This window comes from Pipistrellus hanaki (assembly GCF_964339955.1).
Source record: "Pipistrellus hanaki genome assembly, chromosome: 2".
NCBI classification, from domain to species: Eukaryota; Metazoa; Chordata; class Mammalia; order Chiroptera; family Vespertilionidae; genus Pipistrellus; species Pipistrellus hanaki.
Window position 1 is genome coordinate 163,574,639 of NC_140504.1, and position 27,144 is coordinate 163,601,782.

General features: G+C 45.3%; 1 protein-coding gene across 1 annotated transcript in view; it reads left to right on the forward strand.

Annotated features, from left to right (window-relative positions):
• The window catches only part of PLPP3 (phospholipid phosphatase 3), a 76,807-nt gene extending 54,153 nt beyond the window's left edge, over positions 1 to 22,654 (forward strand). Inside the window, exons 3-6 of the mRNA XM_084872571.1 lie at positions 2,336 to 2,616; positions 3,231 to 3,288; positions 10,449 to 10,625; positions 20,729 to 22,654. Of these exons, the coding sequence (XP_084728697.1) occupies positions 2,336 to 2,616; positions 3,231 to 3,288; positions 10,449 to 10,625; positions 20,729 to 20,851 (639 nt within the window). The 3' untranslated portion in view covers positions 20,852 to 22,654. The remainder of the gene's footprint in view (positions 1 to 2,335; positions 2,617 to 3,230; positions 3,289 to 10,448; positions 10,626 to 20,728) is intronic.
• The last annotated feature ends 4,490 nt before the right edge of the window (positions 22,655 to 27,144 follow it).

A 27,144-nucleotide genomic window follows, 5' to 3' on the forward strand; every position in this document is an offset into this window, starting at 1 on the left:
CAATGTGTTATCAAAGGACTCTTGGTAATGTTTAGAGGATATTTCCAATTTTGCAATAAGGCAATTGTGAAGAGTACTATCCTGCTCACTCAGGGGTTGGCTAAGCTAGGACACTGGCTGGCCTGGCCTTTGACTGTCTCCTTCTAATATAGGATTACATTCAATCTCATCTGGGAAACCAAAAGGTAGTACTTAAAAATATAAGTAGTGCCCAGCCACTGTGGCTCAGTTGGTTGAGCATTATCCCATGCACCAGGAGGTCACTGGTTCAATTCCCAGTCAGGTCACATGCCCAGGTTGTGGGCTAAATTCCCAGTAGGGGACTTGCAAGGAGGCTGCCAATCAATCAATCTATGTTTTTCTCTCATCGATGTTTCTCTCTCTCCCTTTCTCTCTCTGAATTCAATTAAAAACAAATAGCAGGCACTTTTAAACACAGAATCACTGTCTGAACACTACCTGTGGAAGTAGATCTTCTCACTATTGTACCTGTTGGCCCCTTGGCCCAGCTAGCATGCCCCTTTTTTCATGGACATCCTATTCCCAGCCTCCCGAGCCCTGGAGCAGTGTTTTTCAACCTTTTTTGGGCAAAGGCACACTTGTTTCATGAAAAAAATCACGAGGCACACCACCATTAGAAAATGTTAAAAAATTTAACTCTGTGCCTATATTGACTATATATAAAGTAATTCTCTTGAATAGGAATCAAATAAACACAAAGAAAGTATTTTATAATTACTTTATTATGAAATATTAAGTAAACAAAATAGTGAAAAATTATAAAATTCTTGTCTTGTCTGCACCTACGGCACACCAGGCAACATCTCGCGGCACACTAGTGTGCCGCGGAACAGCGGTTGAAAAACGCTGCCCTGGAGGACTTGGATCAGACCCCAGGCCTTGACGCCTGCCCCCGCTGTGGAAGAATAACAGGAGACTTTGGGAAGGAATGCCCGACATGTCAGCCTATTGCTTCCCTTGTGGTTGTGAACATGCTCTCTGCTCCCTGAAAGGGCAAGTGTGGCTCATCTTCCTGCCCTGTGTGGAAGAGTAAAAGGGCCTTTGTGGTGAGTGATGAGTAGAATATCGCAACCCCAGGACTGGCTGTAACCAGGAAGTGGCCAGGGCTGTGCTGCGGAGTTAAGAGAAGGGCAGCAGGCTGTGTGGTTTGGTTCATCACGAGAGCAGAAGCGGTCCTCTGCTGTGTAGGCAATATAGGCATTTATCGTACAGGGAATCCGATGACCCCACATTCTTACTGTAAAACCAGGCAGCTCCCGTTGAAGTGCATCCCCCTCTGAGCTTCAATTGTATCTATCATGGTTGTTGTGAAGATCTCACAAAATCAAGTATATAAAAGCAATGCATGATATGAAGTAGGGATTCAGTGATTGGTGGTTCTTTTTTTCTTTCTTTTTCTTCTTCCTTTTTTTTTTTTTTTTTTTTTTTTTTTTTTAATAGTGATAAATATCCCCTGAGTGTCAAGTAGACATTGAGGGATAAAGGAAGGGTATGAAAACCAAAACTCGCTGTCCTTCAGGATCAAAGGGACAATGCAGACCTGGACTTGAGAAAATTCACAAATGCTGAAGGGCAGTATATGAAAAGTTCTTGGCTTGTAAACGAGTGTTCCTTGCATCCTACTGTACTATAAAAAGGAAGATGGAATAATCACTTCCCATGACCCAGTTTATTTATCACATGTAAGCCCCAAACTTTGCAAAGGTGTGTAGCCTCTTTGGAAGGAGGGGACTGAAGCTTGGAGAAGTTAAGGACACCAGGTACGTGGCAGAGTTCAGACTCAAACTCAGGACTTGGCCTTGGGGCATTCACCCTTTACTACAGAAACCCCCCCCCCCCCCCCCCCCCCTGTGGCTCAGTGTTGGCACAAGGCTGAGGCCCTTTGTAGAGTTAGATTTTTGTTGGTGATCCTTTACCCCAACCACAGAGTCCTCATATTTGCTTCAATCCTCTGATATCCTGACCACTCTTAACTGTTCTTGCTTCTTCATCTGAATGTATTTTATATAGCTAAGTTCTTATTTATCTCTTTCTTACGTTAACATATATATTTACATGACAATATTTGGGTGTACATTTTTATTATGAAGGTACTATATGGCTATGCAGGACTTATTTGAACAGGGGAAATAACATCCATGTTTCCTCCCATGCATATTTGTATCTTTAGGTCTCTAAATAGAACTTGGATTTTCCTAGATTATAACTTGCAGTCATGTACTGAACATTCTCTTCTATTGCTAAATATCCTTTGCAACATTAGTTTTGATGATGGGTCTTGATCCTAATTCCCCTCTTGCTTTTTTCCTTTTAGATCATCACAGGGGAATTCTACCGGATCTATTACCTGAAGGAGAAGTCCCGGTCCACAATTCGAAATCCCTACGTAGCAGCCCTCTACAAGCAAGTGGGTTGCTTCCTCTTTGGCTGTGCCATCAGCCAGTCCTTCACAGACATTGCCAAAGTCTCCATAGGACGTCTGCGTCCTCATTTCTTGAGCGTCTGCAACCCTGATTTCAGCCTCATCAACTGTTCCGAGGGCTACATTCAAAACTATAAATGCAGAGGCGATGACAGCAGAGTCCAGGAAGCCAGGTGAGGCACCGCTCCCATGACCACTATGTGCACCTGTTTGATGCAGGCAGTTCAGTGAGCATATATAATACAAAGCATCTCCTAGGTGCCAGGCCCAGTGCTAGGCTCTGGGTTTGATGGGCGAGTACGATAGAGTCCTTGTTCTTGAGCAGGGGTCCTCAAACTTTTTAAAGTGGGGGCCAGATCACGGTCCCTCAGAGAGCTGGAGGGCCGGACTATATGAACTACTAATTCCTACTGTAACACCTCGGCTGCGCTCACTGCCCAAAAAACCTGGCGGGCAGGATCAGACTCCTCTGCGGGCCGCATGTGGCCCGCGGGCCGTAGTTTGAAGACCCCTGTTCTTGAGGAACTCACAAATAATTGAGATAGATATGCAAATAAACAAGGATAATATAGTATTGGTACATTCATTCATTTACTCATTCATTCATTTGTTTATTCATTCATTCATGGGTACCTGCAAGGTTCCAGACAACTCATCCAAAGCACCATCAGGGCTGCAAAAATAAATAGTGCTGCTCTCAAGGTGGCAATCTAGGAGAGAAGACATGAGTGAAATGTGCCTGGAACTGTGAATAAGGCTCTCTCATGGCCCTCTCTTGCTCTTGCAGGAAGTCCTTCTTCTCTGGCCACGCCTCCTTCTCCATGTACACTATGCTGTATTTGGTGGTAAGTACCTGCCCTCTGATTCCAATGTCTAGCATCCAGCCCCAGCTTAAATCCCTTCTGTACATAAAACCCCCAGGTTGATTAGGGACAGATTTACTGTGAAATCCTTGAAAAAGAGATTAGCTAGAAAAATTAACTTCTATTCTGAGCTCAGCCATTGCCTTGGCAGAAGTTATTTTACTTTCCAGAATTTTCTTTTTTTTTTTTTTAAGCTTCTTCTTCTTCTTTTTTTTTTTTAATATATTTTATTGATTTTGTACAGAGAGGAAGGGAGAGAGATAGAGAGTTAGAAACATCGATGAGACAGTCATCGATCGGCTGCCTCTTGCACACCCCCTACTGGGGATATGCCCGCAAGCAAGGTACATGCCCTTGACCGGAATGGAACCCGGGGTTCAGCCCCTAAGCCAACGCTCTATCCATTGAGCCAAACCGGTCTCGGCGATTTTCTTATTTTTAAAATAAAAATAATATTTAGCATATCTGCTTGATAAGCATTTTATACCCATTTGGAAATTACAAAGTGATGAAAACACTTGTATAACATTTATTAATAAGCACTGTTTTCCGAAAATCCATTAACTCAGTTGATCGTTACAGGAACTTTATTTCATAAGAAACATTATTTCTGTTGTGGGGAAGGATTACCAAGTCAGACTCCGAAAATTCAAGTAATTTTCAAAATTTACAGAAACCAGCCCAGCCAGAGTGGCTCAGTTGGTTAAGCATTTTCCTGTACACTAAACTGTTACAGGTTCTATTCCAAGTCAGGGCACATACCTGGGTTGCAGGTTTGATCCCCAGTTGGGGAGTGTAAAGAAGTTTCTCGTCCCAGTTTCTCACCATTCACTTCTTTGTGTATATCCACCAGAAAAACTATAAGCTTCTTCCTGTTGCAATCAGAGCTTTGTCTCCTCATCGCTGACTTAGTAGATCACAAGGGGCCTATGTGGTGTAAAGGAGACCTTTGCTGTGTCTTCACTGAACTGTTTACCAAATGAATGACTCTTTCCTGTGGTACTCGTGAGAGCTGTTTATGTGTCAGAGGGGATGCCGGGTACTAAGGAAACAGGGAAGTGGCTAGACAGTCGTGTTCTCCGGCCTGTGGTTGTTAGTCATTGAGGTTTTGTTCAACATGTTTAGAATCCTGGAGCAGTGAGGTCTGGTGTACCCACAAGGCATACCCACAGATCCTGAGGGTGTCTGCTGAAACTTTGCAGGAACAAGATTGCTGTTTGCAAGTTGAATCCACCACTATGCCAGATGTTTATTCTCTACATCATCCATCTGTCCATCCATCCATCCATCCATCCATCCTTTCATCCCATGCTCTCTCCCTTCCTCACCGCCTCCCTTCCTTTTTCCCTTCCTCCTTCCATCCATCCTTCCATCCTCCCAGTGTTAGTGACCTGTAATTAGGCCTTGTGAGCACCTGGGGACATTGAAAGAGCGCCATTTTGTGCAGGAAGCCTGAAAACTACATGGCTACAAAACAACTGGCTAAGTTCTCTGATCTAGGGTAGATGGAAGGGTTAGAGCACCGTGGAAAGGGCCATTAACTGCTGTGAGATGCCTTTAGCTTATGAGTGGGTCAGAGATTCTATATAACATTTACAAAGGCTGTGCACTTGTGCTTCCAACCTGGGTGTTACAAAAGTGGGAAATGGGAGGAGCCTGAAGTTCCAAATGTCCCATGCAGATTGTCCTTTAGTTCCAGGGCACCTTTGTAGTCCCCTCTTTTCTCCAAAGGCAGAAGTCCAATACATAAACTCCCAATACTTTGTGTGCGAAATACTAATTACCTAAGGAAGCCAGGTGATTCTGTGATTAGGAGTATGGACTTAGAAAGAAGCAAATCTTACTCCATGTAAAGCATGGCTCTTTGTTACCTTGAACAAGTGGAATGACCTTTTTTGGACTTGTTCTCTTTATCTGCAAAATGGGCACAATGTTATCAAACCTAAGAGAATGCTATAACAATGTTGGTTATGTCATTTAAAGCACCTAGCACAGTATCTAAAACAGTGCTCAGCAAAATGGTAGTTTCTTTTTCTACCCCTGATAATGACAGAAAAAAAGATCTGATTCTCTCCTTTCTTGAAGTTTTTTAAAATGTATTTTCATTGATTTCAGAGAGAAAGACACAGGGAGAGAAAGATAGAAATATCAATGATGAGAAAGAATCATTGATCGGCTGCCTCCTGCACATCCCCTACTGGGGATTGATCCTGAAACCTGGGCATGTGCCCTGACCTGGAATCAAACCCTGACCTCCTAGTTCATAGGTCGACACTCAACCACTGAGCCACATTAGCAGGGCTGACTCCCTTCTGAAGAAAAAGAAAAGTCAACTAAAAATTTATTTTTTGTCCTGAAAGTAGTTGAGTAACTTCCTAAAGAGAAATCCCAGTTCTGTACCATGTAGACGAGTCACCAGGCACGTTAGCTAGAGCCAAGTGTGAACTACTTGAGGAGATGAGAGAAGGGAGAAAGTTTTACCCTGCAGGTGTCAGCAATCTGGACCAACTTCCAGGAAGAGAGCAGGCAGGGACAGAAGGAAGGACAAAAGCCTCCTTTTCAACTCTCAGCAGAGCTGTCCCTGGAGTGATGGAAATGAAGGGAGAAGACAGTGCAGACCTGTTTCACCAGTATGCAAATCACATAATGAAACACAAATGACTTAGCAAAAACCCCACATCTAACTCTGCTGGTAAAGACCAGGGGAACCAGATCGAGTCCAGCCAGAGCTTTCTAAGGAGGTTTTGTTAGAATTCCACAGGACCCCGATTTTGAAGCTAGGGCCAGGAAGAAGAGAACTCCATTCACGGGGTGAGATCTCTGTGCCAGGGACTTCCACACACATGATGGGGGAGAGGGGCGACCTGACACATATTGTAAATATGATGCCATTTTCATCATATCTACAATAGCAGTGTGAGCAATTAGCAGAAAAATGTTGGTACAAGAAAAGGACTTTAAAATTATATTCTTTTCTCATAAAGGAACTTATTTTATTCATGCCTGTGTCTCTTGCAGAGTTTTGAATAGAACAGATGCTCACAACATGTGGGTGCGTTTCCTTTTTAGTGAACAAATCTCTGTATGTTACATATGAGAAAGCAGAAATTCAGAGAAGCCCTGTGACTTGTCCATGGTCAGACAGCTAATACGAAACAAAGATTCAAACCTAGCTGCTCTGATTGCAAGTCGAACACTTTACTTTTTCAACATCACACTGATGGTTTGGGAATGGATTCTTCCAGCCCAGACACCTTCCCACACACGGAGATGTGAAGGTGGATCAGACAGGCCCTGGGAGCTGCTGAGCAGTATGAGAGGTCAGGGTGATTTAGGCTTTCTGGTTTTCTCTAGCTCTGCTCTCCCCAGTTCAGGGTGCCTAAGACTATGATGAAGCTCCTGCAGGAATTCTGATTCTGGGAACGTCTCCTTGCTGTTCAGTCCATTTACATACTCGTGGTCAGGAGGTTTGACTTCCTCTCCTGTCTTAGGGGTACCTGCCCTTGTGGAGTGGGAGTGAATGGAGCCTGCTGACCCACATAGTTTCCCAGGCTCAAGTTTCCAAGGAAGCAGGGCGCTCCAGAAAGTTCTTACTGGTTGCCTTGAGGCCTACGCCTCTGGCCTGGAATGGTTCCTGCGAACTGGGCTATGAACCAGCAAAATTCAGTTCATTTAGCAATTTGATTGCTGTGGGATGGAAGGAGTCGTCAGGTCCTTCGATCAACCTCACAGCCTGTTGCTGCCTACTTAGTTCTCAAATCAGAAGTAGCCACTGGGTAGAAGGTCATTGTGTAATCTTTGTTTAGCAATTGACTTGTTTTGCTGAAATCAAGCGCAGGCATTGAGTAAATCTCATTTACCAAGGCAAAAGGGCGGTATGGATTTCTGGGACAGTGCTTCACCTACCCATCTATGCCAGGCAGGGTCCCGTGTTGTCTCATTGAGTCCAGCCAACCCTGAGAGGGAGATGTTTGCTGTTCTGCCAAGATGAGGAGGCTTAGAGAAGTGGTGATACAGGGAATGGTAGAGCCAGGACTAGAATCAAGGCTGTTCACCCCAAAACTCACTTTACCACCACCTCGCTTTCCCCTGAAGCTCCAAGCTGCAGACACCAGGATCAGTTTTGAGATCTCAAGACATTTCTCCATAAATGTGTGGGGTGGGGACAAGCTTCCCTGTGTCCACCCTTCCCCCGCCCCCAGCTGTAATTCCATGTCTTAATGCGTTCCAAGATGAGTCTTTCCCCGTGACCCCTGCTCCTTGCTCATTCATTAAGCATTCTTTTCCTGAAGCTATGCTGCTGATGACTGGTCTCTCTCCCTCTCAAGTTCCTGTCATTTTTTTCTTTCATTAAGCTTCAGCCTTAAGTATGTGAGTCAGTGGAAGGGGAGATGTGTGCCTTGTCCGGTTAGGAAACCCACCCTTCCTCTGCCCCACCCTGATTTCCAAGGCCTGTGACCTTAAGTCTACATGGAGGGGGCAGGAGGAGGTTTTGGAGAATTTTGAATTAGCCTTTTCCGAAGACCTGCTGACTTTTCAGTTGAGGGAAATTAGAAAAATCTTAGGTCCAAGTTAAGAACATGGTTAGAGAGTAAGATCATCTGTTGATTGAGCAGCATATGGTGCCAGGTGCTGGATCTGTGTTACCACCGATCTGGACTGCAATCAGTAAGAAAGTGGTTATTACACTTATCATACATGTGAGAAAACTGAGGTTCAGGAGGGTTTTCTTACATTAAAAAAAATGTGTTTATTATTATTATTTATTATTTATTGATTTCAGAAAGGAAGAGAGAGGGAGAGATAGAAACATCAATGATGAGAGAGAATTATTGATTGGCTGCCTCCTACATGCCCCCTACTGGGGATGGAGCCCACAACCTGGCATGTGGCCTGACCGGGAGTCGAATAATGGCCTCCTTAGTTCATAGGTTGACGCTCAACCACTGAACCACACCAGCCGGGCTCAGTGAGGTTTTTCTCATGAAAACCTGTTCTCTTTCTGTTATCCACCTCACCCCATCCACTGGTAAGACTTGCTGGTGGGAGATCAGCTCATCATGGGCTCAATACAGATTCCTTGTTCCCTGAACTTGTCATTGTCCTTAAGACTTGGGTTGAACTGTAGTTACCCAACATCATCCCCACTCCAAGTTCCCAAAGGATGGGAGCCTTTAATTCATAGTGCCATGAAGCTCTGATTGTTGGCTTCTAAGTGATTGAGCTGCCTGAAATACATGCCCCTCACTACTGTCCCCTTAACTCCTAACAAACACCTATTCACCCTGAGGATTCAAGTCAAATATCCCTTTCACTTGGTAACTCACCCCAACTTTTTTCATAGTTTCTATAAAATCCCTAAGTATACTTATTTTTGTTTTCATGTAGATTTCCCTGTCCCTAGCTGTATGATCCATAGGGCAGGAATTATAACTTCTCATTTTGTATCCTTAACACGTGTATCATAATGCTTGTTTTTTTTTTAATTTAATTTTTATTTTATTTCTCCCTAGTTCCATAGATTAGGCCCTGTAGGTTAGTTTTAGAATATTTTTTCCAGTTTTTTCCCCTCCAAATTTTTACAGGATATCCATGGGAATCTGATTGAATTTACATGCCAACTTACTCAATTTTGCAAGTTCAAGTGTTCTTAGAAATAAAATTCTAGCTCTCCATTTAAATTGTCCTTTATGTTCCTTATTTCACAAAAGCTATGTAGGTTTTTGTAAAATAAGTACTAATTATTTAATTATATTTGCTATTATTATTTTATCTCTTTTATTTTTTACATGTGAAAAAACACACATTGATTTTCATCCCTTGTATAGCAACCAACAATATCAATGCATTCTCTTTATTATGTTTTCATGTGTTATTCTTAGATTTCCAATACTATGTTCATATAATTTCATAAGGGTCATAAAGTTGCCTGCTGTTTTCCAGGCCTGGGCTGTTGAAACAGATAGTCTTCCAAGTAGTTGAGGATTCAGTGCTAGGCCCTCTTCCTGCACAGGCAAGAGTGACTCCAGAATCTCCCACCCTCTGCCTTCTCAGGCCTGGCTGCTGGCGTGGTCTTTCCTGATCACCAAGAGGAAAGTATCCATTTGTCTCAGGAAGGGCAGAGGCCTATCTTTAGTCTGCCAGCCCCCTCCCCTCAGCCCTCTTCCCTTTTCTCCTGGCCTCTCCCAGGGCTTTGCTTTGATTTGTCGACGGAAGTTCCCCTTGTCCCCTTGCTTCTTCCCCCCGACGTTTCCCAAGTTCCCACAGGAACCTGGAAAGTGGGTTGTGCCCAGAGGTTAGAACGGAAACTGCAGCAAGATAACTAGGGGGGACAATGCCCAGTTGACGTCATTTCAGCTTTTTTGCTTCAGCCAGAGGTGGTTTTTTTTTCTTTAAATTTTCTTCAGGTTATTTTCCTGCCCCACCCAGCCCAGTGTCTGTCAGCCTCTGCCTGAAAGTCCTCTGGTATTGTCTGGATGATTTATGTTTCCTCATATTCTAATTCAACATCCATAGGCACAAGCCATGACTTAGGAACCTGTCCTCTCATAAGTTGCTTCTCCTGAAGCTCAGGCATCTATGACTATGAGGATAACCTGCTTATCACCATGCATTTCTGTTTCCCAGAGGCAGGCCCTGCAGGGATTGCATAGCCACAGGCTCCAGGAAAAGGCACAGATGTGCTCAAGAAGTTGTCATTTGTTGAAAAGTAACCTCTGGTAACCCTGGTTACTATTTTTAAATTAGTTTTAATCAAGAAGTAAAGAAAAGGAAACAAAACGTTTATTAGGGGTCTACTTTGTGCCAGTCATGTGCTAAGGCCACTGTCATGTATTATCTTCTTCAGCTCGCTCTAGCTGATCTCCCTCTGAAAACTCCCATTTTCTTTCTTTCTTTCTTTCTTTCTTTCTTTCTTTCTTTCTTTCTTTCTTTCTTTCTTTCTTTCTTTCTTTCTTTCTTTCTTTTTAGTATTAGAGCTAAGGCTTGAGGTTTAAAAACTGGCTTGAGATCATTTCCAAGTTGAATGCTTTTTCTACAAGATGCCAACCCCAAGGTCCAGATGCAGTGTGTGTCAGCCAGGCACTATAATGCCCTGAACAGTGAGTGACTTACTGTCTGTTCCTTTTCTTTCCCGCCTCCAGCTGTACCTTCAGGCCCGCTTCACTTGGCGAGGGGCTCGTCTGCTCCGGCCCCTCCTGCAATTCACCCTGATCATGATGGCCTTTTACACAGGACTGTCCCGCGTGTCTGACCACAAGCACCATCCCAGCGACGTCCTGGCAGGATTTGCTCAAGGAGCTCTGGTCGCCTGCTGCATAGTAAGTAGCATCTCTTCCTCAGTATGCAAGCAAGCCCTGGGCTGCTGCTTTGTAAGTGTTTCCGGCTCAGGGCCCACAGCCAGGGAGCTCTCAGTCCTCTTCTCTGCTTGGTATCTGAGGAGTCACCCGCCCCAGGACCCCTCCAGCAAAATGAGAATCATGGCCGCCTCTTTCATCCAACAGGGTCTGACATCCTCTGCTCCGTAAACAATGGCAGGTTTGGGGTTCGCAGAATGTCGCAACTAGAAGAGATTGCAGAATATGTCCAACTCACTTTGTCTCTGAGGACATTTAGGGGTGAGAGGGGAAGACTCTTGCCCCAGGTCACATGCCAACTCTAAGTCCTGATTCAGGGTATTCAAATGCTACTTTGGTGGACACTTACTGTTTAGGAGAACTCAGCTTCTTGGGAAACTTCTGTCCGCCCCACTGTGACCTTTGGTCAGACCTTAGCCTCAGTGTTGGCTGGAGAAGAGGGGGTTTGGTGAAGGCTAAGGCCTCCCGCAGCCTGAGGGCCTTACCCAGCCTGTCACAGAGCTCCCTAGAGAATGGCCTTGGGATGGGTCACATTCTGATTTGCCCCAAATGAGTGGGTGTTGCCCTTTCCACATACTGATCCTAGTGAGGGTGGGTTAAGGTATTCCTCCTCTCTGAGATTCGCTCTCTTTGGGGATCTGCTTTTCCTGCCTGCTAAAGGTTTTGAGTGGTGTATTCAGCAAACATGAATGAGCACCTATTCTGATATTGTGTCTTCTGGGCCCTTCTCAGGGGGGCTCCCCCTAGCCCAGCAGGAATCCAGGAATCCAGTAATGGCTGGATGTTTAAGCACCGTGTGTGTGTAGGTTGTGCTGTTGTTGGTATAACCCTTGCTCATTCACAGTAGCAATCATGAACAGTGGAGCGATATAGGCCAGCCCCTGTCCTTTCCTAATTTCTAAGCCTGGCTGTAGCCCCATGTCCCCTTACAATAACCTCTCACCCTCCTGTGAGAGCATTTATTTGTGTTGAAATTGTTAATGTACCTCCTTTTAGAATGTGTGTTTCTCGGGGCAGGCCCATGTATAATATATATCTCATTCCCTCTGTCTTTCCAAGGCCTCTCAGGGATCCTAGCTCAGAGTAAATAAATATATGCCTTACAGCAAGAAGCTAGACTCAATGAGTGGATGTTTCCTTTCCTGAGAATACTCTAAGGACATGCTCTTGAAGACAGAAGATGGATAGGACACAGGCCTTGTTCCCAAGGAAATCCCAGTCTAGTCACTCCCACAGTTAGGCCAAGCATAGGAATTACAGTACCGTGTGGAGCTGCAATAAAGATAGGACCAGGTCACTTCAATGGGCAAGGTGAGGGGTAGACTCAGTGCAGTGTGCAAGAACAGGGGCGGGGAGTTGGGGCAATCCAAGTGGACACCACAACAAAAGTATCCTCTGAGCTGTGTGCCAGCCTGGCACAGGAATCCTAACCTCAGAACTGGCTGTTTCGGTGGTTTTATTCATTACTTCCCTTTTTTTAGTCAAGGCCGGAGAGAGGGAAATTGGGAGAGCAGCTGTTGATGGGAATGGCTGTCACTACCAGCTTGTTCTCAATGCTTGGTGCTCGGTGCTCAGTGCTCAGTGCTCGGTCCTTCCATGTGAAGTGACAGTGGGGGATGGGTGTGTGCACTAAGTAGAGAAGCCAAAAGGTGGATCCGCACAGAGCCAGTGCTGTCAGATCCAGGCTTCTTCTTAGGGCCCCATCTCCTACTCCTCTCCAGGCACATGGAACTTGTCAATACTCTCCAACTTTCTGAGCTCTTACACAGTGATCCCCACTGGTGTCACACAGTTCCAGTTTTCCCTCATCTCTGATGAAACCTTCTGTGTTAGTTTCCCATGTTACTGCTTCAACAAATTGCTACCAACATAGTGCTAAAAAGCAACACAAATCCATTGTCTTAGAGTTCTCGAGTTTGATATTGCAAAACGGGTCTCCCTGGGCTAAAATCAAGGTGTTGGTAGGACTGCGTTCCTTTTGGAGGCACTGGGGAGAATCCGTTTTCTTGACCTTTCCAGCATCTAGAGCCTGCCTGCATGCTTTGACTGTGGTTTCTTCCTCCATCCTCAAAATTAGCAGCTAGCATCGTCAAGTCTCTCTAACTTCTGCTTCCATCCTATCGGCACATCTCCTGTGATTCTGACTTTCCTGCTCCCTCTTATGAGGACTCCTGCCTCCCTCTTGTGAGGACTTTATTGAACTGACCTGGATAATCCAGGGTAATCTCTCCCATCTCAAGATCTTTATCTTAATTACATCTGCAAAGTCTACTTTGCCACCTCAGATAGCACAGTCATAGGTTCTGGGGATTAGGACAGGGCATCTTTGGGGGCCATTGTTTAGTCTGCCACCTCTTGTGCCCCCATGGACCTTTGCATGTTTTTTCCTGCTGTGGTATTCAGCCTGGTTCTATCATAATTGTCTGCTCAAGTGTCTGTCTCTCCAGTATAATTGCAGATGCCTTAATAGCAGACTCCATGGCTTAACTTTCTGATTATTCATTTTCAGCATCTAGCACAGTTGTTGACACACAATAGGTGCTTGGTAAGCATTGGTTAAAGAATGAGTGATGAATTAGCTTGTGACCTCAAACAAGACACTTCCTTTCTGAGCCAAGTTTCCTCAACTGTGAATGGATCCTAGAGGCCCTGTACCTCTGTGACCTTCTCCCTCAGTCTGTGGCACCCCTGACTCTGTTACTAACTAAGCTGGACTTGCTCTCTCAGATGTAACCAAATCCCTGAAATGCCCAGGAAGATGGACTCTACCAGGGATCATGACATGTCTCTGAGCCCCCAAGAGTGCAGTGCATCACCCTAGAATGTTGGCTTAGTCACTGTGGAGCCTCAGCAATAAGCAGTGACAGCCAAGCACTTTTACACGGGTCTGGGGAGTAAGTCCTGTCACAGCAAGCAGTCTTGTCTAGACAGCAATCACATGCCAGACAGGAATGGGTTCAGCTTCCTCCCCTGTGATCACTAGTTGAACCCTTTTCAGAGAGAGGAGACAATGGTACCCAACACAGACAGAAATCCTACCCCGCGTCATGGACTCAATACAAAGACATGGGCACATAGAGGCAGATGGGCCCACACACTATGTACACATTCACACGTGTGGGCAGAGGTACACAGGATGATGTTAGCCAGTGCCCAGAGAGACCCAGAGGGCAGATCCAGTCATACCTAGACCCACAGACATCCATCCTCTCCATGTCTCACCTGCGCTTAGAACCACAGACACACACAGACAGGTCCATGTAAACATAGGCACATGCTGACATTCTCAGTCCTCCCTTCTCCCCCCGCCCTCCCACCCCCACACACATACACAGTCTTCCTGTCAAGGTGTGAGCTCTTTAGCTGGACTCACCCATATCCACTCAAGAGGCTGGGATGAGAGGACAGACATCAGTTCATTTCCTTTCTGGTCACCCCCTCTTTTGACCCCCTAACAGATGGCAAATTATAGGGCCCTGGGAGGGGTCGGGGAAGGGCTAGGCCATAGTCGCTGCAGGTTCAACAGAGGAAGCAGCTGCTGGTGAGTTTCATAAACACCCAGCAGAGTCTTTCCTGGTTTTCCTCTCCCTGGGGGTGGGGCTCTGCTCTGGTCGCTCTTTTGTGTGCTGCTGTCTTCCTCCAGGATGTAGGGAAGGGCGAGGGCATTCTTTGTCTTTGCCCCTGTGAAGTAGAGATGTGAATGTGAAGAAGAGTTCAAGCGGAAGCTGGGGTACAGGAGGAGAGTGTGTGGCATGCCCGGGGCTGCACAGTGGCAGAGTGGAACCAGATCCCAGGAGTCTTGCTTCTATCTCAAAGGACTAGAATAGTAAGCTCCAAAAACATGCTTGGTCTATGCCATGAATTTGTGAGATCTCTTTCTTCTCCAACAGGAGAGGTTACCACCTATTCCCCTTGGATTTATTCTATTCTGCCTCGGCACAGGGGAGTGGATGAAATGACTTCCCAAAACTTTTCTGGCCCTGCAAAAGCCCAGTTCTTTGCCACCCCAGGCCCCACTGGTGGGAAGGGTTGCCAGGAATGTGGATGTGGGAGAGAGAAGGAAGCAAAGACATAAATAAGCTTTGACCCCCAGTAGAGGATGAAGTGTCTTTGAAGTATTCCATGGTTGGTAGCATCCTTTTAAAATCTCCTTTGCATTCCCCTGCCAAGATGGATGAGATGGGTGATGAGGCAGAGACTCAGAAAGGAGAGTGCTGTTATTCCTGCCACTTGCTGGTTGGGCAAGTCAATTCCTCTCATCTACCTTTTCCCATTCTATGAAATACGGATGGTAATAACCTTACATGATCTTTGGATTGAGAATTCAGTGAATGAAAGTTGTACCGTGCTTGGCACAGGCAACACATTGATAGTATGTGTATCATATGTTAAGTACTAGGTTAAAGATTTTCACTAAAAATAGTTGTTTCTTGAAGAGCTTAGTTATAATAAAGTAGCTTTCCAAGACTTGACCACAATCCACAACAAATACATTTTACATTATAACCCAATGGAAATACCAGTTCATATGGGTGCCAAAGAGAGAAAATAGGGGTGGCTCCGGGAAGGTTTAATGAAGCTCAGTCTACAGATAAAGGAGCTGCTCTCAAAAAGATAACAAGATATATATCTAAGACATGCGTCCATGAAATGGCAAATCTAGGAGTTGAGCCAATCTAATTTGTAAACTGTCCACTAACGGTTTGCCTGACTTTGGTGTGTATAATGAACACCAGTAGTGTTTATTAAATTCTGGTTCCAGGCAACCTTCCAGTAGGTCCGGGTGGGCCTAGGAATCTGGCTTTCCAGGAAGCAACCAGCTGGTTCTGAAATAGATGGTCTGAGGACACTTTGAGAAACATTGGAATAGACAACTCTTCGTTTTCTCCTGGTTCTAAGATTCCAAACTTCTGCTTTTTACTTCTCTGCTCTGTGCTGACACCTAAGCCACACAGGAGTGTGTGAACATCCTGAGGAATAAAGACATGATTTCTTTGGGGGGTTCATGTACACACTTTCAGGAATTGAGACACTCAGGGACTCCAGAGACAACTCAAGGACAATTTCGCTGTCATAATCTGGCCTTAAAATGACCCTCATAAATTGCTGACCTGGCCATTCACAGCAATGGGCATGGAAACCTGGTTACTATGGACTTCTTGTTTCTGGCAGCTTGGTCCTTGGGAGCCCCAGCCAGCAACACCCTGGCAGGGCTGGGCTGTGAGGGACCTGGAAGGCTGGCATCACCACAGTGGGTGAATGCGGCAACAAGACATCGGAGCTTCTTCCTTTTTGACTGTACTGACTCATTCTCCAGAATAGGCCCAGAAATGATAGGACTTTGAGAGAGAGTCCTTTCTGTCCCATGGAAAATGCCCATCTGCAGGTGATCTTCATGGCCAGTTTGAATCTGTACAGGCTTTCATGTGTTCATTCATATTCTCAATCATTCCTATTTTCTCCTTTCTAGTCCTTTCTCTTCTTTCCACACTTAGGAGAAGTGAAGAGAAGTGACTTTGTGCAGGTAGGTACTGAACACACAAGGCCTCATGAAATGGCTCCCTTTTATTAATTTTTTACTAGGCACCGGGCACTGTACCACACTTGTGCCTTTTATGTCATGTAATGCTTAGAGTAAACCTCTAAGGTAGGGAATGTATCCCTCATTTAGGCGTTTTGCTGAATATGGCAGAACCTAGATTGGAAGGCAAGTCTGTCCCACTCCATAGGGCAAAGCTTTGAGTAGGGCGGTGCGTGTTGGGTAGGAAGTGGGAGGCAGTGACCGATGGTATCATACTGATAGGCATCATTGGCAAGGACACTCCATTTCCCAGTTCCTCATCACAGTGAACGGGACCCCTCTTTGTCTGTGTGGTCTTGCTCTTGGTGGAAAGACTACCTGTGCTGCCTGAGTAAATCTGATCTCAGAACAGCCTGCTGTTCCAACCCACAAGGAGGGTGGAACCACTTCCCCAAGCCAGTATCAAAAGGAGCCCAAATATTAAAATGCAGAGGGAAGCAGAGCTGGAATCTTTTTCACTAGCATAGTTACCCAACCTTTAAGAGTTTGATAGGAGCAAGTGCAAAGATTTCTAGAGGTGGAAATAGAAATGGAGAGAAAAGAATTAGCTCCCCCTGCACACAAGCACACCCCTCCACCCACTGCAGCTGTGTCTCAGCATTTCAAAAACCATTTTTGCCCAGTCGGTAAGGCTCAGTGGATAGAGCATCAAACTGAATCCAAAGGTCATGGCTTGATTCCTGTTCAGGACACATGTCTGGGTTGTGGGCTTGATGTGGGGGATGTGCAGGAGGCAGCTGATCAATGATTCTTATCATTGATGTTTCTATCTCTCTCTCCCTTCCTCTCTGAAATCACTAAAAATATATTAAACACACACACACACACTCATCTCTTCCTCTTTGTCTGCACTGCATGGTTGTAGTTCAGGACTCATTCTCTCCTAGGTTCTGCAATAATGTCTAGACTGGTGCCCTTGCCTTCACACTCTCTTTCTAACTCCTTCTCCATCTTAGATTTCACCATCATAATATTAGTGCAAGTCGTCCCAACACACTGCTCTCCTGATTCAGCCTTGACAATGGCTCCAAAGGCCAAGAGGGTAAGGCCAGAGTTCCCTCTCTGTCCTAGAAGTCTGCTGAAGACTTGGCCGTCTCCTCTCCAGCCTCATCGACTGCTTGACGCTGGCCATGCTGAGCTTCCCGCAGCTCCCGAACGTGCTGTACTTGCTGCCGAGCCTCTGCGCACACGGCTCCCTGTGCCTAGAACAACATTCCTGTCAGTCACCACCTGGCTAACTCCTACTTATCCTTCAAAGCTAAGCTCAACTATACCTCCTCCGGGGAAAGCCTCCTAAGGCCCTTGCCTCCCCTTCAGCCCGGGTTAGATGCCACATTCTCTGTGCTTCTCTAACACTCTGGCTTCCCCTTATCGTAATCCTTACAACAGCACAATCATAGGGGTCTGTTTACCTAGATCTCTCCCTCATTGCCCTGTGAGCTCTCGGAGGGCAAAGGACACTGTGTTATGTATATTTAATCTTATAATCTCAGGACTTGGCACAGAGTGAATGTTCAATAAGTGTTTACCAGTACCGATTGCATTTTGCAAGAAAGCAATTTATAAAATGCAAACAAAGCGGGGGATAGAATTGAAAGCATCTATTGGAACAGTTTAACGTAGAACTATTCTTGGTGCTTCGGATATAGATTTTATGTTTGCTGAGACTGTGTATTGTGTGATGTGTTCTTTCTTCCAGGGGAGATCTGTGGAGTGGGACTGGGGCTGGGAGCCTAAGAGAGCTACCTACTTTATATAGACCCTCCCCAGCCTGGGCCTCTGGGTTTTCTTTCTGGGTGGAGATGGTCTTCTGCAGGAAATGGAACGGCTCCAAGCCGAGACACTTTCGCTCTTACAGGTCCTTTTTGTGTTCTGCTGTCCAAGCATTAGGAAGACTGAGCCCTATTTGAGTCTTGACAGGATCATGTTTCAGGATCCCAAAAAAAGTGTTTGTGTAACCTCAAGCCAGGCTGAACGTGAAATACTGCTTCAGGGGAGTGAGAGGTGGGGGGTAGGGATTCTGCTGGACCAGACTCCACTCTTCATCTTGCCGCTTGGCTGTGTGCATGTGGTGTGAGATTGTGATTCCCCTCAAGTCCGTAGGCGTTTTGTGTGCTGATAGGATCCAAGGCCAGAGTGTTTGCTCCAGTGGAGAGGAGTTTAGAAATTTAACAACAAACATTTGTTGAGCCCCTGCTGTGTGCTAGGCATAATGCTGAGCTCTGTAGGTGATACAAAATGAGTAGGCCCAAGGCTCGATCCTCAAGAAGCCTCCTATCTAGGAAGAAAGGCTGAGCAGCAAAGTTTGGGCTCAGTCGTTACTTTGGGAATTACAGAAATGAGCACCTTGGATTGAACTCTGTACCAGGCCTAGGTCTAGGCCTTCTCAGCACAATGTTGCCCTTAACCTTCATATTATTCCTATCTTGCAGTTAGGAAACGGAAGCCCCAGTAGGCGGTGGATATGTGCTCAGAAAATTAAATTGGGAAATAAGCCAGTGGCTTAAAGTGGTGTCAGGATCTTGAAGGGGGAAGGGCTGTTATATTTGGGGGTGGAGATACTGTCCCCTGCTGTATTTGCCCTCAGCAGACTGGATGGAGGCTGGGGAGAGACCACTCAGAAATGGGCGTGGACAGATCCTTATTTGGTAGACCTAGCTGCTAGGCTGGAAGAAGTGGAGTTGGAAGCTAGCAATGGAGAGATTGATGGAAACCTTCCTCTGGGACACCATGAAGGAGGGAGGGGAAGGTGGTTTCCAGGCAGAGGTGAGGACATGGGCTTTGTACCTGTCAGAGGAGAGCTAGAGAGTGTATTTCCACATTTAACTTAAATCACTTTCACTGGTATTTCCTTATGTGAGCAGGTGAAGCTCCTCTGTCTGAGCACTTGTGCAGGTTCCTGAACAGGAGTCTAGAGCCTCCTGGCTGGGCTGACCTTTTCATTCTTGCTTCCCAGGTGTGGCTCTGGCTGGGGGACAAACTTTTCTGGGCCACAGTTCTCCATGTCCCTTAGAAAGGACAGGGACACAAAGCTGAATTTTTTATTTTGCACAGTGGTACATTCAGGAGCACTGAGGCTGTGAATCTATTCAAACCTTACATTTTTAGGCTATTTTACCTTCTTCTAGTAGCATAGAAATAGCCCAGACTTTTTTCTTTTCACAAATATATGGGGAAAACTCATGTAATGGGTCCAAAATTCAAAGGAGGTAAAGGGTTTTGTGGTAACCGGTAAGTCTGTCTTCTAGTCACCCAGTCCTCCTGGAGTAGTCAGCGTCACCAGTTTCTTGCTGTGATTTTTGTAGCACTTTGCTAATTGTCGCATTACTACAGAAGGGACATTGTGGCAATTGGATCCACAAATGACCCAAGTCCTTCGTGTGGCCAGTTGCTGGCTGTGAGAGCCGTGACGTTGGTGAGGTTTTATGAAGAACTTTATTTTCTTGCCCAGAATGTGTCCGGAATGAGTCACAGTGCCATCATTAATAGTGAGAACATTACCCTCTGCAGGACAAAGACTTTTCCATCCAGAAAGCCATTAGACAGAGGAACTGTGAAAGTGTTTCATTCCCCGTTTTGAAGCCCAGCCATGTGTTTCCTATTACATGGCATGACCGATAGGTGCGGCTTATGGTGACTTAATACAAACGCCTGTTGCTAAATGGCTCAAATGGATGTCTGTGTTTACTTTGCCATCTAATACAAAACATAAATTTTTCTTACCCCAGTAACTCACCAAATTCTTGAATCTTTCATCGGAAGCTAATTGAGACAGGAACTACACCTGCACCATCCTGACCCCCTTGCTGGTGGGTGTTCAGTAAATGTCTCTCAGCGATTCACAGAGACCCGGGGAGGTTGGTGCTCAGAGGGAGGAAGGACCTGAGCAGGGCGATAGGTGGGTTTTCATTGACCTTTCCTCTGGGTTAGATGCTGTCTCCCTCAGCAACAAACCCCAGCTCCTTGACCCCCATTAGACTGATATCACTGGGCTTCCAGGAAAAGTGGTCACAGGACTTCCTTACTCCAGCTCCTGCTGATAGGCATTCATAGGGGCCGATCTCTTTGGTTACACCCTCGAGTCCTTTGTGAGGCAAGGGAAATGATCATGGATTAATGACAGACCCATTTGGACCTGCTTCCTTTGTTTAGGAACTTATCTTTCATTGCTGTTCATTTGCCTTGAGAAATAAGGGAGTGGGGATTGAAGACTCACAGCAGTGGGCTGGGAGTCCACAGAACTGAGTGCTATTCCTGCCGTGGCTGTGCAACCTGGGGGCACGCCATGGCCCTTCCCTGGGCCTCGGTTTCCCTGTCTGTGCAGTAAGAGTTGGACTGCATGCCCTTTAGGGTCCTTCCCTACCCAAAGATCTATGGGTTGTGACCCCCTTTTTCATGAAGTCCATGCTCTTACCACCTTCCCTTTGTTGTCCTTTTCTGACTTGGATGTCATTTTCTGACTTGGATCTCTGATGTGTCCTTCCAGGTTTTCTTCGTGTCTGACCTCTTCAAGACCAAGACGGCACTCTCCCTGTCTCCCCCCATCAGGAAGGAGATCCTCTCACCTGTGGACATTATCGACAGGAACAATCACCACAACATGGTGTAGGCGCCGCCCGCCTCCTGAGCTGTTCTTACTAAATGACTGCTGACAGCAAGATCTTGCTGCTCTCCAATCTCATCAGACAGTAGAATGTAGGGAAAAACTTTTTACCCGACTGATTTTAAAAAGGAAAAAAAAAAGTCTTATTTTGTGGCCTTCCAAAATAGGTAGTGTTCACCTATGTGGAGACAACAGCAAACTAACACCAAGTGCCAGAATCCTGGATGTGCAATTGGTTGAAGTGTTCATGTTCTAGTGAACACGGGCTTGTTCTGGAACAAACACTAAAAGGTTTTGAGTAGAGTCTGCCGGTCACCTTTGTGACCTGAGATGTGTCCTAGGCTTGTGAGAAAAGCTCAAATTCACATTGTAGCACGTGATGCCAGAAATAGCACTGAAGAAAGAAAATAGCCATGCGGGGGAGGAAGGGGGAGGCTCCCCTCTTGCGTCTCTCTGTCCACACCACTCTATCTTCTACTGTGACTTGGGTTCAGGAAGTTCTTGTTTTTAAGTTTTGTTGTGGTTTAATACAGAGAAAGAGCAGATGTTTCATCCAATGGTCAGATCCTGAATTCAGATTCCTACACCTAAAGCCTTATCATTCACTTCCTGGCCCATCGGCCAATACCACAATCCCTCACGTTAGTGATTAGGAGACTCTTTGTGGATGAGTGAATTTCACAAATAGCACAATTTCAGAAGAGATAGAGGGTCCAGGCCCTTATTTGTCTCCTTTGGACACATCATCCTGTGATGTTGAAACATGGATTGCAGGATGCTGATGTGTATCAACCACCTGGGCACTTGCACGCTCTTAGTCATGGTTAGCTTTGGTTACCGCTTTCCCCCTTGAAATCCTTGCTCGGTGCTCATCGGGATTTCCTGTGAGGGTCCGGAGATGAGCCAAGGCGTGGTCTGCCACCGGCTGATGGAAAGCAGCCTTCTGTACACAAGATGGGGGAGTGAAGGGGCAAGAATGAAAAATGAATCAATCTTTTGGCTACTCAAAGTCATGATGAGCCAGAGTAGCAGGCAGTCTCATGCCTGAGAGGTTGCCCTTCCAGATAACGGAGCTGATGAGGGTTTCTGAGGGAGTCGCTCTTGCTAAGTTGTGTAAAGCACTATTGTCTTGGGGTTGATCTCTAGGGCAGATCTTGGTAGGTTCTGCTGGGCAGAACATAAGGGTTAAATCTCCATAGAGAGTTTTCATCCTGTATCCGTCCTCCCAGGCGAGGTCCACTCTAGGCAGTAGGCAGGACCCCTTCTACTGAACCTTTGAGGAAAGGAGGAAGGAAGAAATGCTTTCAGATCTCGGATGCACACCGGGCTAAATGTAACTACACGGATCAACCACAAGCACATCTTTATCACAGAAGCCGTCCTGTCATTTCAACATATAGCAAGCTATGATTTTTATATATAAATATTATATAAATAATGTATAAAACATTAAAAGTTAACTATGTAAAATATTATTTCTGAAACAATTTTAGATATATCCACTATGATTATAAACTGTGTCTCGACCTGTGTTATTTCATTAGCTGCTTAAAAAAGCATTGAGTTAATTTTTTAATATCAACTAAAATATTGTAGTTCTGTGGTAGACATTGTTTTACAATAAAAGAAATAACTGCAACTAGAAAAAACTGTATAAAAACATTAAATTGTCAGTATTTTTGTAAGGTTCCATTTTGTAAAGAGAATAATATTCAAAGACTTTTGTAGAATACAAAGTGAAAACTTGTATCTGCAAAACTATACTTGTATTAAATGTGCTTTTTAAATAAAAGCTCATAACACAACTAATTAAGGAGTTGGAATGTTTGAGGGATGTTTGCCTTGGGTATGTGGGTAAGAGGAGGGGGAATAGCAGGCCCCTCTGTGAATGGGCTTGCCTTAACTCAAGGCACCACCTCCTGATTCTTTCAGTGGGGAATATGGTGGCCATCATATGGGTACAGATGTTTAAGCTGTTCTTTATCTCTGAAAGCCTGTTTGCCAAGCTCTCATCTCAGACTCTTTTTTTCCCCCTCCCCCAATTACAGTTGTCATGCAGTATTTTATACTAGAGGCCTGGTGCATGAAATTTGTCCAAAGGTGGGGTCCCTTGGCCTGGCCTGTGATCAGGGCCAATCTGTGGGGTCACCAGCAGGGCAACTGGGGCACCTCCCCACCCACCCAGCACCAGCCTTGGCAGGCCTGGCTCTGTCCACTTGATGGCCCCGCCCCTTGCATGCCCCTTCCCCCCCACACTGGTTGAGGGCTGGGGGCAGCTCCTGCATTGAGCATCTGCCCCCTGGTGGTCAGTATTCATCATAGGCTTTTATTATATAGGATTAGTTTCAGGAGTACAGCACAGTAAATAGACAATTACACAATTTACAAAGTGATCCCTGCAATAATTCAAGTACAACCTGGCACCGTGTGTAGTTATTAAATATTGTTGAATATATTCCCTATGCTGTACTTTACATCCCCATGACTGTTTTGTAACTACCAATTTGTACTTAGTACCTCACCTTTTCATCAGTGCCCCAACTGGCAACCTCAAGCTGTTCTCCATATCTGTGAGTCTTTCTGTTTTGTTTGTTTTTTATTTTCTTTAGATCCCACATAAATGAAATCATATAGTTTTTGTCTTTCTATGTCTGACTTAGCTCAGCATACTACCCTCTAAGTCCAACCATGTTGTTGCAAATGGAAAAATCTCATTCTTTTTTATGGCCAAGTAATATTCCATTGTATATATGTACTACATCTTTATCCACTCATCTATTGATAGGCACTTGGGTTGCTTCCATATCTTGGCTATTATAAATAACCCTTGCTCTTTTCTCCTTCTGGTACCCCTATGATGCAATATTATGCTTGCTATTATCCCAGAGATCCTTGGGATAATATTTTTTCTTTTTGCTTTTCTGATTGGATATCTTCTGCAACCCTGTTTCCCAAATCACTGATTCCATCCACTGTTTCATCTAATGTGCTGTTGATTCATTCATTTCAGTTACTCTTCTCTTCATTTCTGACTGGTTATTTTTATGGTTTTATGTCTACTTTATGCTTACTATCTTTGTTGAACTTCTCACTGAGTTGATCTATTCTTCCCCTAAGTTCCCTGAGCATTCTTAAAACCATTATTTTGACCTCTGTATCTGGTAGATTGCTTGCCTCCATTACATTTAGCTCATTTTTTTTTTTTTTTTTTTTTGAGATTTCTCCTGTTCTCTAATTTGGGGCATGTTTCTTTGCCTCTCTGTGTTTGTTTCTATGTTTTAGGTAGATCTGCTATGACTCCTAGTCTTGTGAGGGTAGCCCTCTGTGGTAGGTAGCCTGTGGAGCCCAGAAGCCCAGTCTCCCTGATCACCTGAGCTTGGTAGGGCATCAGAAGTTGAGCTGGGTAAAGCGGGGCCTCTGAGCCATTAGGTGTAGCTAGTGAAGTTCACTAGACTAACGCAGGTTAATGTTCCATTCTGTGGTGGGGAGGGCTTACCAAGGGACAATTGTGGCTGCCCTGCGGGACCTAGCCTCAAAGCCAACAACTCAGTTTCTCCCTGTATGTCTGTGGTGCCCCTCAAACCTCTAACCCTCATATGGAACCCAAGGTGATTGCTAGGGATGAGAGCTTGTGTGTTGGCCCTTTAAGAGGGTACCTGAGTTTCCAGCAGCCTTCCCTCTCATGCAGACAGACAGAATCCATGCTTTTTCATAGCCAGATGTTATGTGGGCCCCTTTTTCTAGCATGGGTGTTCTGGTGTGGAGCTGAGACCCCTTGCTCCTTTGGGACCGCTGAAGCTCAGATCCCTTCCAATTCTCAATCACCACACATGGGTGCAGGGTCAGCCTGTGCACATCTATGCCCCTCTCACCAGTCTGTGTGGTTTCTTTATATGTTTAGTTATAGGTCTTGCTCAGCTAGTCTTCAGATGGTTATCGAGGTTGATCATTCTATAATTCAGTTGTAATTGTTATGTGGTCATGGGAGCAGGTGAGAGCAGCTTCCACCTACTCCGCATCTTGACTGCACTCTGAAAAGGTCAGACCTCAGGATCCTCTAAAGGGCTGTTGTGTTCTAAGCGGGGTTTCACCAGGAAAGGAGGAGCTGTGGGTGCCCAAAGGCAGCTAAGGAACATTGCTGGATAAGGTGTATTTGGGAGCTCACTAGGGCAGGCATCTTTCACACAGACAACATCAAAGAAAGGAGGTGCATTGGTGAGAATGGTCTGTGGCCCCTCATTTCTTTCCTCAACATGGAAGGAGTGAGGGATTTGGGGGAGCGGGAGCCACCTATGTGCCTGGCACTTTGACACTTTAGATCATTATAGCAGGTATTATTGTTGTTGTTTTTAGAAATAAAGAATACTAAAAAGTGCAAAGGTGAAACAATTTGTCTAAGATACTATAATAGAAGAGTAAACTGCAAGCCAGGACTTGTACTCATTTTCTTCTTCTGTGCTAACAAATTACCACAAGATTGGTGGGTTAAACGGACACGAATTTATTATCTTGCTGATCTAAAGGCTCTGGGAAGAGGCTGTTTCCTGGCATTTTCCAGTTTCTAGAAGCCATCTGCACCCCTTGGTTTCTGGCCCTCTCCCTCCTTCTCAAAGCCAGGCAACACTGGGACTGTACTCACTCTACCCTCTCTCTGGTTCCCCTTCTGCCACCCTTACACATTCAGGGCCCTGGTGATTACATGGAGCTCATTCAGATAATCCAGGATAACCCACCTATGGAAAAGTAAACTGATTAGCAGCCTGAATTCCATCTGCTGTCTTAATTCTCCTTTGCCATGTCACATAATATATTAACAGGTGCCAGGGATGAGGACATGAACTTGTTTGAGGGGGCCATTATTCTGCCTACCATTGTACAGCTTCTGACCCACATTCAAAATATGGCAACATTCCCCCAAATCTCAACACATTACAGCATCAACTCTAAATCCAAAATGTTCATTCTACTCCAAAGTCCCAGATCTCACCATCCACACTACATTATCTAAATCAGGTAAATATAAGGTTCTGAATTTAATTCACCCTGAGGCACAATTGTTATCCATCAATGAACCTGTGAAACTCAACGAACAAGTTACCTGCTCTCAAAGTTTAATGATGGGTCAGGCATAGAATAACAAGTTACAGATATTCTTGTTCAAAAGAGAAAATGAAAGAAAAGAAAGAGTCATTGGTCTCAGGCAATTTCAAAATCCATAGGCAAAGTCCGTTTGGTTTCAGGGCCTGGGGCTTGTGGCTTCCTTTACAGGCTTGTGGCTTGTAAACCTATGTGGCTTGTGGCTTCCTTTAGCAGGGGTCTTCAAACTACGGCCCACGGGCCACATGCAGCCCCCAGGGGAATCTGATCCTGCCCGCCAGGTTTTTTGGGCAGTGAGCGCAGCCAAGGTGTTACAGTAGGAATTAGTAGTTCATATAGTCCGGCCCTCCAGCTCTCTGAGGGACCGTGATCTGGCCCCCACTTAAAAAAGTTTGAGGACCCCTGCTTACAGGCACCAAGCTCAGCCTACTTTCTGCTGCTAGACCAGCCCCATGTAGGCCCCTGCACTAGCTCAACACTTGCTCAGCATTCTGCTGGAAGTAGATATGGAACTTTGGGCCTCAAGATAGCAGCTAGGGAGACACTGAAGGCTAGAGTCCAAAATTCCTCCATGAAATCTAGGGGGAGAATTAGGTCCCTATAGACAAAATAACTTTTTGGTGCAAGAAGAGGGGAACACAGCAAGTTAGTGAAGAAACTGGTGAGACCAACCCCAAGACTCTCCTTACTACTGGTCTTCCAGTCTTTTTGTCTTTTTTAATCCTCACCTTAGGATATTTGTTTCCATTGATTTTTAGAGACAGTGGAAGAGAGAGGAAAAGACAGAGAGAAATAAAAATTTGAGAAAACACATGGATTAGTTAGTTGCCTCCTGCATGAGCCCCCACCAGGGCCCAGACTAGGGAGGAGCCTGAAACCAAGGTACATGCCCTTGACAGGAATTAAACCCAGGACCCTTCAGTCGACAGGCCGGGGCTCTATCTGCTGAGCCAAACTGGCTAGGGCTCTTTCTGTCTTTTTCGTCTAAACTAGTCTAAAAAGAAATAACCCCATTTTATGGGGACTTCAGTAACAATGAAACCATGCCAGACAATGGGTTAGCTCTGGGATTCAGATCCAAAGCATTTGAATTACTTGTTAACTAGTATTTATTAGCTACTATGTACCATGCACTGGTAGACACATGAGATAGGATAATGGATAGCACAGATGGGATATTGACTCCAGGGGCTTATTTATGT